Raw genomic sequence first — 15478 nt, 5'->3', positions numbered from 1 at the left:
CTGGGAATTCTGGGAGACACAGTTGTGGCAGCTCGAGATCCCCCATCTACCTGAGCTTTGCAGAAGTAGAAATGTTCACAGAATTACTTGACCTTCTCACTGGGCTTGTGCTAAAATAGAGATGCTTGGATTTGTATTGCTTTTTTTTTTTAATGGAAAATCGCCCATTTACAAATATCTAGACACTGGAAGGAGAGTGCTGCCCAGAAAACGGGGCTAACCAGCATCAAGGCGGATTTTTACTTGCATCGGGAAGAGCCTTCTAACAACTACAGGGAAGAGGAAGGAGGGGCGTGTGGATGTGGGCACCGTCTTTGTGTCAGGCGCTGGGCGTGTTGCTCCACGTTCTCACTGAATCTTCACCATGGCCCTGGGAGAGGCATATTAGTCCCATTTCACAGATCAGGAAACCACGGTCAGGAGGTTTGAGTAACTTGTCTAAGCTTTCATGGCTGGAACCAGCGAGGTGCAGCAGCTAAGCCTCAGGCTGTCTGCCTCTGAAGCTTGTGCTTTTTCCTCTAAACCACATTGTGTGCTTTCTCTGTCCAATATAAGCTGCTTTGAGTGGTGATGATCTCCTTGTCCCTGGGAGTATTCAAGGGTAAACATCCAACTCTCAGAGATGCTACGGACAGATTCCTGCTTAGGAAGGCTAGACTAGATGTCTTTGAAGATCTTTACCCTCTCCCATATCTAGGGTTTGAGCCTGCCAACTTAGTTTCTAACACTAAAGAGAGATCTCATTTATGCCCTTGTGGAGATCTGGTGGCCAGCTTTTATAAATTAAAATTTTAATTACACAATTAATTTATGATTACATTCTAAGGAAAATCAAATACAATACAAAGTGAAAGGCTTGTTCATTTCACCCCCCCCCTTTTTTTTTAAATCCTCCACTTTGAATGATTAATCTGCCATATACCTATCCAGGTATTTCCTGGGCTTTAATGTAGAAATTTATGTGCATAAGTTTTTTTGTTATGCACATAACAAAATTTATGTACACAGTTTTGTTACTTTTCACACAAATTGGATCATCCTTTACCAAGAGCTCAGCAGTTTCATTTTTTTTTTAACGTGCTTACTATATTATAGAATGTATTTTTGAAAGCATGCTGCCTGAAGTGAGGCTACCAAGTTTTAAATCCAAACTTCATTACTGTGTGTGACTTCTGGGTAACTACTCAAATTTGGGACCTTAGTTTCCTCCTAAGATAGGCTTAAATAATAGCACCCTTCTCTTAGGGTCCCTGGAAGGGCTCAATGAGCCATCACTGTGTAAGGTGCTAAAACAATATACCTGACATTTGTAAGTTATCAGGACATGCTGGCTGTTAGTGAAATACGGCTGTGAAATCTTGTCACGTCCATGCAGGCAGCGCATCCTTGGTATGGATGTGTATTAACAGTTTCGTTCTCCATCCTCCTTTTGCTGGTCGCTTACGTAGCTGCCAGGTTTGCATGATCACAGACAGTGCTGCAGAGACTTGCTCTTTTGTGTCACTCTGGGCACATGCACAGTCTGTCCCTGGGATGGATCCCTCACGCTGGAATTGCTGGATGGAAGACTAGGCACATTTTATTTTGAAAAGATCTGCCAGATTGCCCTCCAAAAATGCAGCGCCATCTCACGCTTCTTCCAGAACTGTCTGAGGCTGTTCCCCACATGGCTGCCAGCACTGGGGATTGTCAGTCATGTTAATTTTTTCCCCATCAGCTGGACAGACACTGTGTCTCACTGTTGTTTAGCTTGCATTCTTCTGATTACCACTGAGGCTAAGGGTCTTTTCATGTTTAATGGCCACTTAGATTTCTTCTGTGAATTGTCTGTTCATATCCTTTGTCCATTTTTTTGCTTAGCTGTGTCTTTCTTATTGATGTGTCGATTCTTCTGATGACTAAATGGCTCTTTAGTTATGTCCATTCTGCTCTTCAAGGTCTTCTGTTGAAATTTTTTTTTGGTCAATTTTTTGTGGGATTACTCTTAATTAAGTCCCAGAACTAAATTCCAAGCCCAATATTTCATGCTCAGTTCTGATTCCTTTATCTAAACACTGGTAATTATTTTGTCATAAAAAAATGAATGGGCTGCTGGTAGCAGGGAAGAGACTGGAGTGCCACTGACCTATCCTATAGTACTGTGAATGTTAGCCTACTATTAAAAGGCCACAGATTTTCATTAAATAGCAAAATTAAGTCACTCGTTCCCTAAAGCTCCCCCTTAGGATAAAGATGAACCAGTTTCCCCAAGATAGCTTATATGTCTACCATAAAAATCATTAATAAAAGATGAAAACTCACTGAATGCCAGTATAAATGCTACATTCATCAACTATCAGGCAAACAAGTTTTATTTTCACCTTGCAAGCTTGCATACTTATAAAAAATGTAGTTTCATAAAATGTTTAAGCGTATACAAAGTTTATAAATAATCCTGCAGACATACATAGCAGACAATCAAGTAAATGTGCAATAACTTTGAACTACACCAGCTGTATAAATCACATCATTTCTTTATAATTCATGGGCTTGGTCACAGGTGTACTTAACTCCAGGTATAAATGTTGGGTTTCATTATTTTAGTGTCCCATTTCCAACGTTCATACATTTTCAAACTTAACAGGCAGAATTGCATTCAAGCTAGTGATGGAGAACTTTAGTATAAACCGACTCTCCAGAACCACTATTCCAGGAGTCCCCAAACTTTAACATGTATCAGGATCACCTACTATTTGATTGAGTAGGTCTGGGCTGAGACAAGTGATACTGTTGATCAAGGGATGAAAATTTTTTTTAACTTAAATGCGGATCCCTTTCATTTCCAAGATCTTTTAGTGGATTCTTTAATTTTATAATAGTCCTTTTTTTTTTTTTAGTTTTGAGGCTAATTAAAAAAATTTTTAATTGATGTATTGTCGGTTTACAATGTGTTAATTTCTGGTGTACAGCATAGTGATTCAGTTATACATGTATATCTATATATTCTTTTTTATAGCCTTTTCCCATATAGGCTATTGCAGGATATTGAATATAGTTCCTTGTGCTATACAGTAGGACGTTGTGGTTTATCTGTTTTATATATAGTAGTTTGTATCTGCTAATCCCAGATTGTGAGTCTGTTTCTGTTTTTGAAATATGTTCATTTGTGTAATTTTTTAGGTATAAAAAATATCATATGGTATTTTTCTTTCTCTTTCTGGCTTACTTCACTTAGTATGATGATCTCCAAGTCCATCCAAGTTGCTGCAAATGGCATTATTTTATATTATTATTATTATTTGTGCTGGGTGGTATTCCATTGTATAAATACACCACAACTTCTTTATCCAGTCATCTGTCGATGGGCATTTAGGTTGCTTCCATGTCTTGGCTCTTGTAAATAGTGCTGCTATGAACATTGGGGTGCAGGTGTCATTTCAAATTAGAGTTTCCTCCGGATATGTGCCCAGGAGAGGGATTGCTGAATCATAGAGTTAAGTCTATATAATAGTCCGTTCCTGTTACATGGATGATTTATCTTCTTATTCCACTGAGGAGATTAATACCTATCTCTTAAAGGCTCTTTCTGTTTGTTTAATAAACTTGATATTTTCTTGGGAGTCATTTCTGTTGTTGAGTTTGGAATCTTTCTTTTACGGTTATGACTTTCCTTAAATGTTTAGAAATTTGGGGCTTTGAAAGAATCTTTGAACTTTGAAATTCCTGTTGATTCATCAGTGGGTACAGTACCTGTTTCCCAAATCCAGTCTCTTCCTGTTGTGTTAAAGTAGCTCACCTTTTGGGCATGGAAGTGTCAGAACTTTTTGCATCTCTTTGGTCTCCCAGGGAACCGCGAGCCTCTCCTCACTTCCTGACCTGCCTGAGCCAGAGACCCCTGCTATTCGGGGCTCCCCAACCTGTCTGTCCCCCTGATGCTCTCACCCTGTCCCACGCTAACTCCTCTCACAGTCTCATCCTGTGTTGCTTCTGGTTTTCAGGTATTCATCAACAGTTTGGCTTTATTGGTGGCCTTCCTTTTTTAAATTTTTTCGGTGGGGAAAGGTAATTAGGTTAACTTACTGATTTATTCTTAGAGGAAACACTGGGGGTTGAACCCAGGACCTCATGCATGTTAAGCATGCACTCTACCACTTGAGCTGTATCCTCCCCCGGAAGCCTTCCTTCTTATCTCTCCATACTTTTATGGATTTGTTTCTTTTTAAAAGCAAAAAAAAAATTTCCTGTCATTTCTAGAAATCTGAATGAGGAGGAGGCAGATATATATTCTTAGTCTTTCTGTCTTGAAACTGTTCTCTTTCTGGTGGATATTTATTTTCTTTTTCTGATTATAAGTGAATTTTCTTTTTTCTTTTTTTCCTTTTAGGAGGAAATTATCACTGTTTCAGGGGGAGAGTTGCTGCAGGAACCCTGTGGACAGAGAAACAGCCCTCCAGACTACCATCTGTTGTTTGAATGATTTTTTCCCTCCTTAGCAATGGGACTCCTTTGGGCATCCTTTTTTTGAACTCAAGAACTTCCCAGCTCAAATCCTTATGGGCTTCTGGAAGATCCACCACTACCCAGAGAGACAAGTAGGTTCGTATATTTCGAGGGATATGAAATACACAGTGTACGTGCTGGTGGTTCCTAACCCAGTGCCCAGGACAGAAATTGCTAATAGCTGATGCAACTATTTCCTGAAAAAATTTAGATAGGACCTCTGAAGATGAAGCCTTTTTGTCACGGCTGCACTAAACTGAGTTCCTAGAGTACACGGATCATATTTTAATAGTCCAAATACTTCCAGTGCCGAACTCTGAATTTAACATATGGTAGACAGTTAACAAACGTTTGTTGAATGAATACACTTCTTCTGAAAGTTTCCCAACACCCATCAGCAATGATTTCTAGCAAATTATTTTCTATTTGTCACTGCTTATCAAGGCGTGGAGATTAGAGAAGAAATACTGTAAAGGACTTACGTGGAAGACACAGATGCTGCATTGTTAATGATGCTCGTTATCCCTCTCATTGCTGTTATCACTGGAACCACCCAAGGCTTCTGAGCCGCAGCTCACAGAACAGACGACTGATCCTGCCCTGCCTTCACCTCTTCTTCTGCCATCCCTCCTCTGTCTTGGAGTCAGAGCTTGGCCCTGGTTCTGCAGCACTGAGGCAGTGGTTTCATGCATTCCTACAGATGTGCCTAAGACCCAGCGGGAATTATAGACCCAAGAATGGTTTGTGGACGTCTGATAGGGCCTTTGTTCTCCAGGATGTGGCCCTCTGCATGCAGGTTACGCACATGATTCCCTCTGCCCTCTTAGTCCTTTTGGTTTTGATTCGCTGCCCATTTACTCTGGGTCTGTTCTTCATGTTAGACTCTCCCGGGGCCTCCTCGGTCGCTCTCAGCGGTGGTGTCTGTCTGTGCCTCCGCACAGCGCGCATTTGTGGACATACAGGGAGACAGCATGTGATGATGGAGCTATTACAGGCTCTAGAATCAAGCAGCTGTGGGTGCAAGTCCCACCCTGAAGCTGACTCGTATTATGACGCTGGCAGCGTTGTATTTGGTGGGACTAAAAGGACGATTGGGCATCAGCCGACTGGTCCCCTCACGTGGGTGTATGAAACATCTCTTTATGTTCTACTTCACCTCTTGCCTCACCTGTGCCTTGGATCACCTTGGACACTTGTTTCGCGCCAGTCACCACCACTGAAACCAGTTCTACGTGGGCCTGTTCTTCCCCACGTGTTGGTCAGCTTCACGTGAGCTTCAGCCGTTGGTGCCCTGCCACGCGTGGAGCGATGGGCCTCTGTTCTGCTGCTGCAGAGGCATGGAGACACCGTGCATCCCAGGAGAGCCGGGAAGTTAACTGCCCATGTAGGGAACCGTTGATCCCAGGGAGACAGGCTGGTAGATCAGCTCTCGTCCCTTCCTCCTCCTGGAGGGGCTGTTCTGAGAGGCAGTGCTTCACATGGCCTCTTAGAAGACAGTCCTGCAAGACGGAGCAACTAGTCCCGATGAAACCAAGCAGCGGCCGGAGCAGTGCCACGCCCTCCTGGGTGCTCTTCCTCCTTGTCTGCTTCACTCCCCTTTCTCTCTCTCCTGCTCCCCTTGAAAGAGCATGTGCTGCAGGCTGGGCCTTCTGGGGAAGCCAGGGGAAGGACCCATCACGGAAACGTGTTCAGTAACATCAAGTTTGCATCTGGACTCCACGGCCTTCTTCCTGCCTAGCTGTCTCACGGGGCCCCTGAATGGATACAGTGAAGTGATGGAGGGAACTTGCTTTTGCAACTGTAAAGTGCTTTCAAACCCAACTGATGATGATGATGATGATTAAAATTACCTTCTTTCTGTTAGACTCAGAGGAACCGAATTGTAGTTTTGGCTGAGACTTACCGACTGTGTGACTGTGTGCATGTCATTTAACCTCACCAAAGCTCGGTATAACCAACAAGAGAGTTGTCTGTCTGGCCATCACTAGGCTTTTCGGCAGGTCAGTTAAATGATAAACACGAAAGCTCTGTCAAAGGAAGGTGTTGCCAACCACAACCACTTTAACAGCAGAACAGTTTCATGCTTCGCAGAGCCGTGTTTGGGGAATACGATGTGATGATTCTGAAGGTGTTAGAAGAAACTAAGATGAAGAACCTTCTTGTTCCAAAGCAGCTTTGAAAACAGACCAAGGTGGGCTGAGAGCCTGACTCCCCGAGCTGTAGTTCCCGTCACCCCTAATAAATATGTGAGGGACAACAGCTGAGTCTTCCATGCCTAACGCATTTCTTTCCTTTTATTTGGGGCCTGCACTTTCTGCACGTCTCAGAGTTTAGGTATTACCTGGCCTTAGAATAAATTCCTTGTAAGTTGTCCTGCCAATGAAATTACTGTCTGGAAAACTGCAATTTCATCTTAAGAGTTTTATTATGCTAATAAATGTCAAGATTCTTAAATAAAGGAATTGCCTTTTTTTTTTTTTTTCCCCGAGTCCTACACAGTCAGCCAGACACAGGACTCAGCAGAGGGGAAATTTACAGTCTATAACTAGAAAGAGAAGCTGTGAAAAACACTATGCACCTTAATGGAAGATAAATTTCAAGGGATGAAAGGGTAACTTGGGGTACTTGGGGTACAGATTGAGGAGACCCCTGTGTAGTGGAGTTGGAGAGTTGCAAACCTGGGGAGTCGGAGGAGATCTAAGGAGAGTGAGCTTAAAAAGGCTCCCAAGAGGGACTCCTTAGAAGGGACACGTGGATGGGAAGACCTCAGCGCCTGGGGCACGTGCCCGCTTCTGTAGCCTTACATCTTTTGTTATCCTCAGGATAAATTTGGAGGCAGAAAGACCTTTGTTATGTGACCCTAGGCAAGTGTCTTCAGTTCTTTGGGCCACTGTTTCTTCACAATGCCTGTCTCAGAGGGCAGCTGGGAAAATAACATAACATGAGATTTTGTAATAATAACAGCAACAATTGTTTAAGCTGTGTATGTGTGTGTGTGTGTGAGAGAGATTCTCACAACTATGCTGAGGGAGACAGTGCTATCATTTCCATCTTGCATGGGGGAAAACTGAGTCACGGAGAAGTCCAGACCTTCCCCAGGGCTACTTCCTTCTCCTGGAAGTCGTGTGACAGCACTGAGATTCACCCGTCTGGCTTCAGGGTCAGCGTAGACCTTCCACAGCACTTCTCAAGCTGGGGTGGGCGAACCAACCTGGGCGATGTCCTTACACTGCAGAGGGTCCCTCAGTGGCTCTGACAGTGGGGCCCGAAGCTGTGCATTTCTGACCGGCTCCCGGGTGCTGCTGATTTCTGCTGGTCTGTTGGCCAGAACGCAGAGAAGCTGCCAAGGCCAAGTTCAGCCTTTCTGTCTGTGTTTCTACAGCCTGAGAGCCAAGGGTGGTTTTTACATTTTCAGATGGTTGGAAAAAATTATAAAGAAGAATAATATTTTATGACCTGTGAAAATTACATTAAATGTAAATTTCAGCAGTCATCAATAAAGTTTTATTGGGATACAGCCTCGCTCGTTTGTTTACGTTGTGGTGTTGGCTGCATATGGCCTGCAAAGCCTGAAATATTCACCGTCTGGCCCTTTACAGGAAAAGTATGTCGACCCCGGCTCTAAATTATGGTGCATACGTGAGGAATTATCTCGCTTGCTTTCTCTGCTTTATCTGAGTTCTACTCTTAGGAAAGAGTCTAGTATCAGCCCTTCTACTTCAGAGAAACCTGAGTAAATATGTTACATGTTCCTCTTTTGAATTTGAACCACATCTCATCCCTAGTAATCAAAAAGGAGGCTCGTTTCTTTGTTAACGGATTTTAACCAAGTGTAAGCAAGGACTTGCACAGTGCTTCACATGGGCGCGGACTCATCTACTTTCTAGAATTTGTCATACTTTCCTACGTGCACTTTACTGTGTATATGTCTGTGAGGTCCTGCAGGTCAGGCAGTGCCATTGACCTGTGTGTTTTATGGTGCCTAGAACAGTCAATGGTGCCGAATGGCATTTGTCACAGATTAGGGACAAACAAGCAGTGCGGATCTCAAAGAGCTGCTTTAACCTTCAGGGGAGCCCCACAGTCGAAAAGCTCGGGGTGAGCATCACGGCTGCTTTGGGCTGGAACCCTGAATTCGCTACTTTCATTTGTTAAGAGGGATAAACAAACAAACCAATGAGACTGATAAAGTCAAAAACAGTTCTGCTAACAGCTAGTCTGAAACGGGGAGAATTGAAACAGAAATCACTTCTTGGCAAAACCGTTCTGCGTCTTGCAGAACGGATAAACTGAACCAAGCCACAGCATGCAACAGGAGCTAAGATCTAACCCTTAAAATTAAAAAAAAATTTTTTTTAAATTGAAGTATAGTTGATTTACAACGTTATGTTAGTTTCTGGTGTACAGCATGGCGATTCAGTTATACATACACATATCTATTATTCTATAAACCTATATATTCCTTTTCATAGTCTTTTTCAATACAGGATATAACTCTTAACCAGCTATGCAGACCTATGTTTTAATAGGACATCAGACAAACTGATCTAACAGTAACTCCACATGAATGTTTTTTAATTGCATTTGTACCCTCACCTCACAGGATGAGCTCATGGACTTGCTGGGCTGTGAGCACTTACCCAGGAAACTGGAACGTGGAGGAGGTGAGGTTGCAGAGCCAGAGCCAGACTCCAAAATGGTTGTGCCAGCTCCTCTGCTGAAGGGAGATTTGTTACCCTGGGGGCACCCAATGTCAGAGGCCTGGCAATCAAAGGGAACATGTAGAGGGGAGCTGGAAGAGAAAAGGCCTCAAGAGCATCCGTGCTCTGTAGAAGGAAGGGGTCGTCAAGCTTGTCTATGGTGGACCCTTAACCCATTGGCCAAGGGGCTTCTACCCTCCCTGGACACCCCCTCTTACGCCCCCCACCCAGATGGGAGGCGGCGGCAGGGTGCTCTGGGAAGAGTGATTCACTGGGGGTCATCGATATAAATCTGAGTCTAAATGGCAGAACAGAAGCAGCTTCCAGGAAGAGGAAGCAATGTGTCCCTTAGCAAAGGTATGGAGGCATGAAAGTCGGTAAGTATGTGTGTCTCCATATGTTCCAGGGAAAAGGCCTAGAATATGATCCACAGGGGTCCTTAAGAGCCAAATGTGGGCTCTGTGTGTATGTGTCTAGGTGTGCGCATGCACACATGAGTGGGATCCTCAGCTTAATCTACCCCTCCCTTATCACACAGACTGAACATCTGCACAGCCAAATTCATCATGAGACACAAGGGACACATTCGGCCCAGATTCTCAGTCATCAGCCAGATGTTTTCTGCAAGCCTTTGGGGCAGGAACAGTTTGTACTGATAACCTGGGTGTTGCCAAAAATTCAGCCTAGACCATCCATGACTCTGGTGGTTCCTCATCTATCTTTTCTTGACTCCTTTCATCAGGATTGCTGCTTATGCTGGCATGACTCTGGTTAATTTCTTTTTCATTCTCACATCTTCACAGGCTTTTGGTGGGTTCTTCCTTTTGGCTTGTGCTAACTGGCTGTCGTTACTGCTTTTCTTTTGGCCCTTCTTTAATGATTCTTTTTCCCCTGGGTAACTGCTGGGCAGTTTGATCAGGTGGGGGCCCCACCCCCTTCTATGTGGCACATGTAGTCTCTTCAGCCTCTTATTGCTACTGGTAGTTGATTGTTGAACAGAACTACAGAAAGCTCTGAGCTAATGAAGCCTCTCTCCTCATTTCCAGTTTCTCAGGAGTTTTGAAAAATAAGGAACACTTGTGGCTGAGAAGCAAACAAAAACAAACAGAACAACCAAAATATGACACTGAAATACAAAAATCAGTATTCTAATAAATGACTAAATCTATAAAAAACATCTGTGAATCAATAAAAATGTAAAAAAAAAAAATCTGTGATCTAGTAGCCCAGAGCCTGATTCTAACACACTGTTTTCAGACACTTTCCCCAAGTCTGCCCAACAAAATATTGTTTTCCATTAACCGCTTAGCAATTTGCTCAAGAGGCATGGAATTCCTGAACACGTGGGCCATCGGAAAACTAATTAATGACACTCTGCATTAGAAACACTCTTAACCTTAAAAAGCAGACGGTAATTGACGGCTGAAACAGAAATGCAAAAACCATGTTAGGAACAACTTAACTTTTATTACTGAGTATGTACCAAGGGAGGAATACTTTGTGTTAAAAGCACTTACCTGACACGTCCATAAAACAATAGAACCTGGGCTGGGAGGTGCAGCTCACAGAGCCATTAAAGAGAAACCTTCAGTATTCACAATAGAGATTTATGTTCTCAATTAAGCAATTCAATTATTGGTTTAAGGGAGGTACCATTTCTCCCAGCAATTTTAAAAGCCCCTGAACACTAATTTTTAACCAATTGTACTCAAAAGCACGATGGTGACTCAAAAGGGAGGAAAAGTTAGAGACACATTTCATAGGCTCTCCCAAGCTTTTTGTCTTGTCTCTGTTTCTTCTTTGGATGGAATCATTTTTTTCTGTCCCACTGAATATGTCATTTTTTTTTTTTCACAGACGCTGGAGAATGGCCAAGAAAAGATCCAGGAGCTGTTGGTGTCCGCATTGGTCGGGGCCCCAGCAGGAAGGAAGAGGGGGCCTCAACAAAGGGTCATTTGATGAGGTTTCACTCACAAAGGTCGGGGTGTAGGGGACCCACAGTGGAAAGTGCAGTGACCTGTGGGTTGGTGGCATCCCAGCTGTTACCCCCACCCCCCGACCCTCAAGAGAAGGGAGGGAGCAGTTACAGCTTGAGGAGGGAGCTACACATACAGTTGGGTTTTGAGAGGGTCAAGACTGCGTCTGGGGACAGAGCCAGCCTGAGGTGACCTTGCAGGGAGGCAGCGGGGCAAGAAATAAATACACTGGCTTCACCCTCCTTCCTCCTTCTCATCTCTGTTGGGCACCCCAGTGGCTGAACCAGCCTATAGCCAGAGAGTCTGAAACGCTTAGTGTGAACTACATGGGTCAGCCGCACCCCAGGTGGAGGGGCCAAGAGTATATCTGGGGAGGAGGGCAAAGTTAGTTGAGGGTGTCCCAGATTTTCTTGTCAACTTTGAGTCCTCTCGCGTATTCAGAGATAGTGTCTCTGCGTGCCCACCTGTCCCATCCGCAGTGGTCACCTTCCCAGGTCCTCTTTCTCTTGCTTTGAAGGCAGAGATGCCGCCACCCTGTTTCTGGGCTGGGCCGCTGCACCTGTCTCCTTTAAGAGAATGGAGACTGTTGTTTCTGAGGTTAAGTGTCCCCTCTGTGGGGCACAGGACAGTGTGGACATGCTGTCTTTGCAAAGCTGATGACATTTATAATCTTCATAATTCAGGTAGTTGTGCAAGAAATCCAACTTTATTTTTCTGTAATTGAACCTAATTTATTTCAAGTTCCCATTCTCTAAATAAAACCTGGTTATTTCAGGTTAAAGTCAGTCATTTCACAACCCTTCTCCTTCCCAGGATGGATTTACAGCACTGGGGCCTTCTTGCTCAGGGGAGGTCACTCTTTTGTTCTATCCAGGCCTTCAACTGATTGGATGAGGCCCACCTACACCATAGAGGGCATTCTGCTTTATTTAAGGTCCATTCATTTAAGTGCCAATCTCATCCAAAAACATCCTCAAAAAAAAAAAAATCCAGAATTACGTCTGGGTACATATCTGGGCACAGTGGCCCAGGCAAGCTGACACATAAAATTAACCATCACAGTGGCCCTTAACTCCAGAGCCCAACAGGAATGTTAAGCACTGACCTGCTGATGACACAACCTGGGCCTAATTGGGTGGTCCCTTCTCTTGGTGGTCTGCCACAGTGCAGGGGCGACCATCTGTGCCTCGGACTGGGACTCATCTCTCTAGCATCCCAAATAAAGCCTTTGTGAAATCACTCTACCCTCTTCTTGATCCTAAAGTAAGAGAGGGAGCTTGCCACCAGGCGCTGCTCCTTCTGTGAGGTCAGCCAATTCAAAGGCACAGGATTAAAAACAGCCCTCTCTCCAGAGTCAGCCTGGATGGATTCTTCTAGGGCCTCTGCTGTGAAAGCACATTCGTTAGGGGCTTACGAGCCTGTCCAGTCCTGCCTTCCACCTGCTAGTGGGCGACGAGACGTGAGCTGCCGTAGCAAATCGCCCGTGTCCTTGGGGATTTTATGTGACTTCAGAGCCATCTGCAGCAGCTCCAGCTTCCAGCCTCTTCCTGAGGGGATGGGTGTGGGCCGGCCGTGTCTGAGAATGCCCAGTGCTTGTTCACTTTCTAGAGGCAAGACTTCACGCCACACTGGATCCTTTCTCATGACAAAGGCCCCCTGACCTTGGGAATGCCACAAATTCTTTTCTTTGACAGAGACAGTGTGGCCAGGGCTTGCAAGATTGTGAAGGGATGATAAGTCCCGACTGGAATTCCCTGACCTCTGCCTCTTGCCTGCCATCAGGGTCTGCACTCATCTCTTGGCTTCATTTTGCACCCGGAAGCAAGATGCCCCTTCTAGCCAGCATTTACTCATTTGGGGGGACATTCCCTCAGTGTCTCTAGGCTCCTGCCCCGGGTTGGGTGCTGGGGACATGGGGACATATCAGCCACAGTCAGTGCAGTTGAGGTGGTTCCCGGTCTAGTGGGGTCACGGGAGTAGACTGTCAGAGCTCCATCCCATCCACTCAGACCCCATTTCCCCATCACCGCTGTCAACATCATGCTCTCGATGGCTTGCACCTGCTCCTCCTCCTGGGGACTGTTCTCGGGCACATGGAGCCACCTTCAAGGACGTGACTGGGACTTAACATCTTCCTTCTCCAGCTCTGGCTGCCATTAACCCATGCTTGCTGGGTGCAGAGCCAAGACCCCTGCCTTGGGTTGAGCCAATTCTGAGGCGTCGTTTGCTCACCTGAGGTCCCCTGTGGGGGTCAGCCTAAAGCCACCCTCTGCTTCACTTCTGCCCAAGATCTCCTCCTTGCTTGGCGGTCTCCCCTTCCTGTCCCGGCTCCCCACCCTCTCACGTAGCTTCCCTGGAGAATTTCCTTCATAAATCCCTTGTGTGTGATTTCTCCTCTCAAGGTCTGCTTTCGGGGTGTCTGTTCTAAGGCAGTCAGAGAAACCTAGCCAGAAAAATATGTGATCATGTTTAAGGGGTGCTGGGAGCACAGTTCAGGGATTCTGTGTGTGTGTGTGTGTGAGAGAGAGAGAGAGAGAGAGAGAGAGAGAGAGAGAGAGGGAGAGAGGGAGAGAGAGAGAGAGAGAGAGAGAAAAGTGCATCAGGGAAGTTTCGGAACCACCATGATACCAGACTTGTAGACTTGGATCTGTTGTCTTTCTGGCCACCTGGCTTCTGAGCCCTTTACCTGCGTGGGTCTGGTTAGAATGCAGAATTCCACCACAGAAGTTGAAAAGCCCACTTTCCCCATTCTCTGCCCTCCTGGTAAGAATGGCAAATCCCCCAGACTTGCCCAGCTGGACAGATCTGTCTGGGATTTGGCATGGCCACTGATGAGTCTCATTTCCTGGCTTGGTGCTGGCGGCAGTGTGGGGGCAGGGCCAGCCCATGGGGGCAGGGCACTGGTGGCGCTCACACCTGGGGCTTCCGGGCTGGGCCGTGGTGGTGGCAGCAGAGAGGTCATCCCTGGACTGTTTTTCACTGACGTCTTGGCTGTGGTTCTGGCTGTGCTTCCCTCCATCCCCCTCCACCTCTTCTCTCTAGCCTTCTTGTGATACTGTCAGCTGCCTGATAGCCTCTGACACATGATTTTACTGCATTCGTCACCCAGGGACAGATTCTGTTGCAACCAAGAGCCCTGACTGGTCCTTGAGTGAGAAGTTTGGGGAGAATTGAGGGGAAGGATAAGGGATGGGCATGTGAAAAGCCATGGGGGTATAAAAGGGGACCACCATGTGGGAGTTTGGAGTTATTGGGGGTCGAGTCAGGGGTGGGCTGGAGAGGACCAATGTGGAAGGCTCTTATGGGCTTTGCCTCGAAGATGGGACTTTTATCTTGTTTCAGACTCTTCCTTAAAAATGTGATCCAAATGGGGGGATGGACTTTTGACACCTATTGATCTCTTTGATGTAAAATAAACTGCAGTGTATTTTATTTACAAACGTTTCTGTAACACCTGCTGCCTCTAAATTCCTAAGTCCTTGAGTCCAGAACTAACTGTGGAAAAAGGGTCCCAATTTACCTTAAATTTCTACTCCCTCTCACACAAGGAAGCCGAGGTGAGGGGGATGATCATTTTCAAAGCAGTTCACATTCTGTCTAATCTGGATGCATTATTTTCATCATCTAACTTTACAGATGAGGAAATGGAGGCTCAGATAACTAAGCAGGTTTTTTGAGGTGGCTTAGTGAGAGAAGCTGATGCTGGTATGCGAACCCAACCCTTCCAGCTCACAGCGTGAAGTCTCCTCTTCCGTGCTCCTCTGAAGATTTTATCTGCCGCTCACGTTTCAGTGTCTGCCTAGAGCGCATGTGAAATACGGCTCCCCGCCAGTGTGGCGGTGAGGCATCAATCTTATTTCTTCTGTGTCTGTCCAGTTTGGATGTGAGAGAAGATGTACATTCATCAGGGACAGAGACCACTGTTAAGGATTCTGCTCTACTGACCAAAAGTCTCCGGGTTTACAATTATAGGTGGATCTAACCTTGGCAGTGAGGGGCTAATAAATGAAACTATGACGTCCGTAAGTTTGAGATGCTATGATTTATGTTTGGATAAACCAAAAGTCTTTTATAGTATCTAGGAGCTGAGGACATGAACCTATTGGGAGAAAATTCACATAATGGTGACAGACACTATTTATAAACATCCATTACATGCCAGATGCCATTCTCGGTAGTAATATATGGTGTCTATACAGTCCATGCAAAATGCATTGAGGTAGCTGTGGACACGTCCATTTTACAGACAGAGAATTCAAGGTTCAAGATGGTTAAGTCCTTTGAGATAATACAGGTGCTAAGTGGAAAACTTGCAGTTCAGAC

The 15478-nt window shown here is 45.2% G+C and overlaps 1 protein-coding gene and 2 long non-coding RNA genes across 3 annotated transcripts in view; 2 read left to right on the top strand and 1 right to left on the bottom strand.

The window, feature by feature from the left end:
- The window catches only part of SH2D4B (SH2 domain containing 4B), an 83594-nt gene extending 76657 nt beyond the window's left edge, over window positions 1–6937 (top strand). The window contains exon 8 of the mRNA XM_015245543.3: window positions 4364–6937. Coding sequence (XP_015101029.1) covers window positions 4364–4456 — 93 coding nt within the window. The 3' untranslated portion in view covers window positions 4457–6937. The remainder of the gene's footprint in view (window positions 1–4363) is intronic.
- A 2833-nt stretch (window positions 6938–9770) lies between these two features.
- LOC140699297 (uncharacterized) lies at window positions 9771–12332 on the bottom strand. Its single transcript, XR_012077345.1, has 2 exons — window positions 12261–12332; window positions 9771–10262 (listed from the first exon to the last, which is right to left on the bottom strand). It is a non-coding gene; the product is annotated as an uncharacterized lncRNA (long non-coding RNA).
- A 199-nt stretch (window positions 12333–12531) lies between these two features.
- On the top strand, window positions 12532–15181 carry LOC140699783 (uncharacterized). Its single transcript, XR_012078021.1, has 2 exons — window positions 12532–12765; window positions 14792–15181. It is a non-coding gene; the product is annotated as an uncharacterized lncRNA (long non-coding RNA).
- The last annotated feature ends 297 nt before the right edge of the window (window positions 15182–15478 follow it).

This window comes from Vicugna pacos, chromosome 11 (genome assembly GCF_048564905.1).
Source record: "Vicugna pacos chromosome 11, VicPac4, whole genome shotgun sequence".
Taxonomy (NCBI): Eukaryota; Metazoa; Chordata; class Mammalia; order Artiodactyla; family Camelidae; genus Vicugna; species Vicugna pacos.
This window is presented reverse-complemented; position numbering and strand designations above follow the sequence as displayed.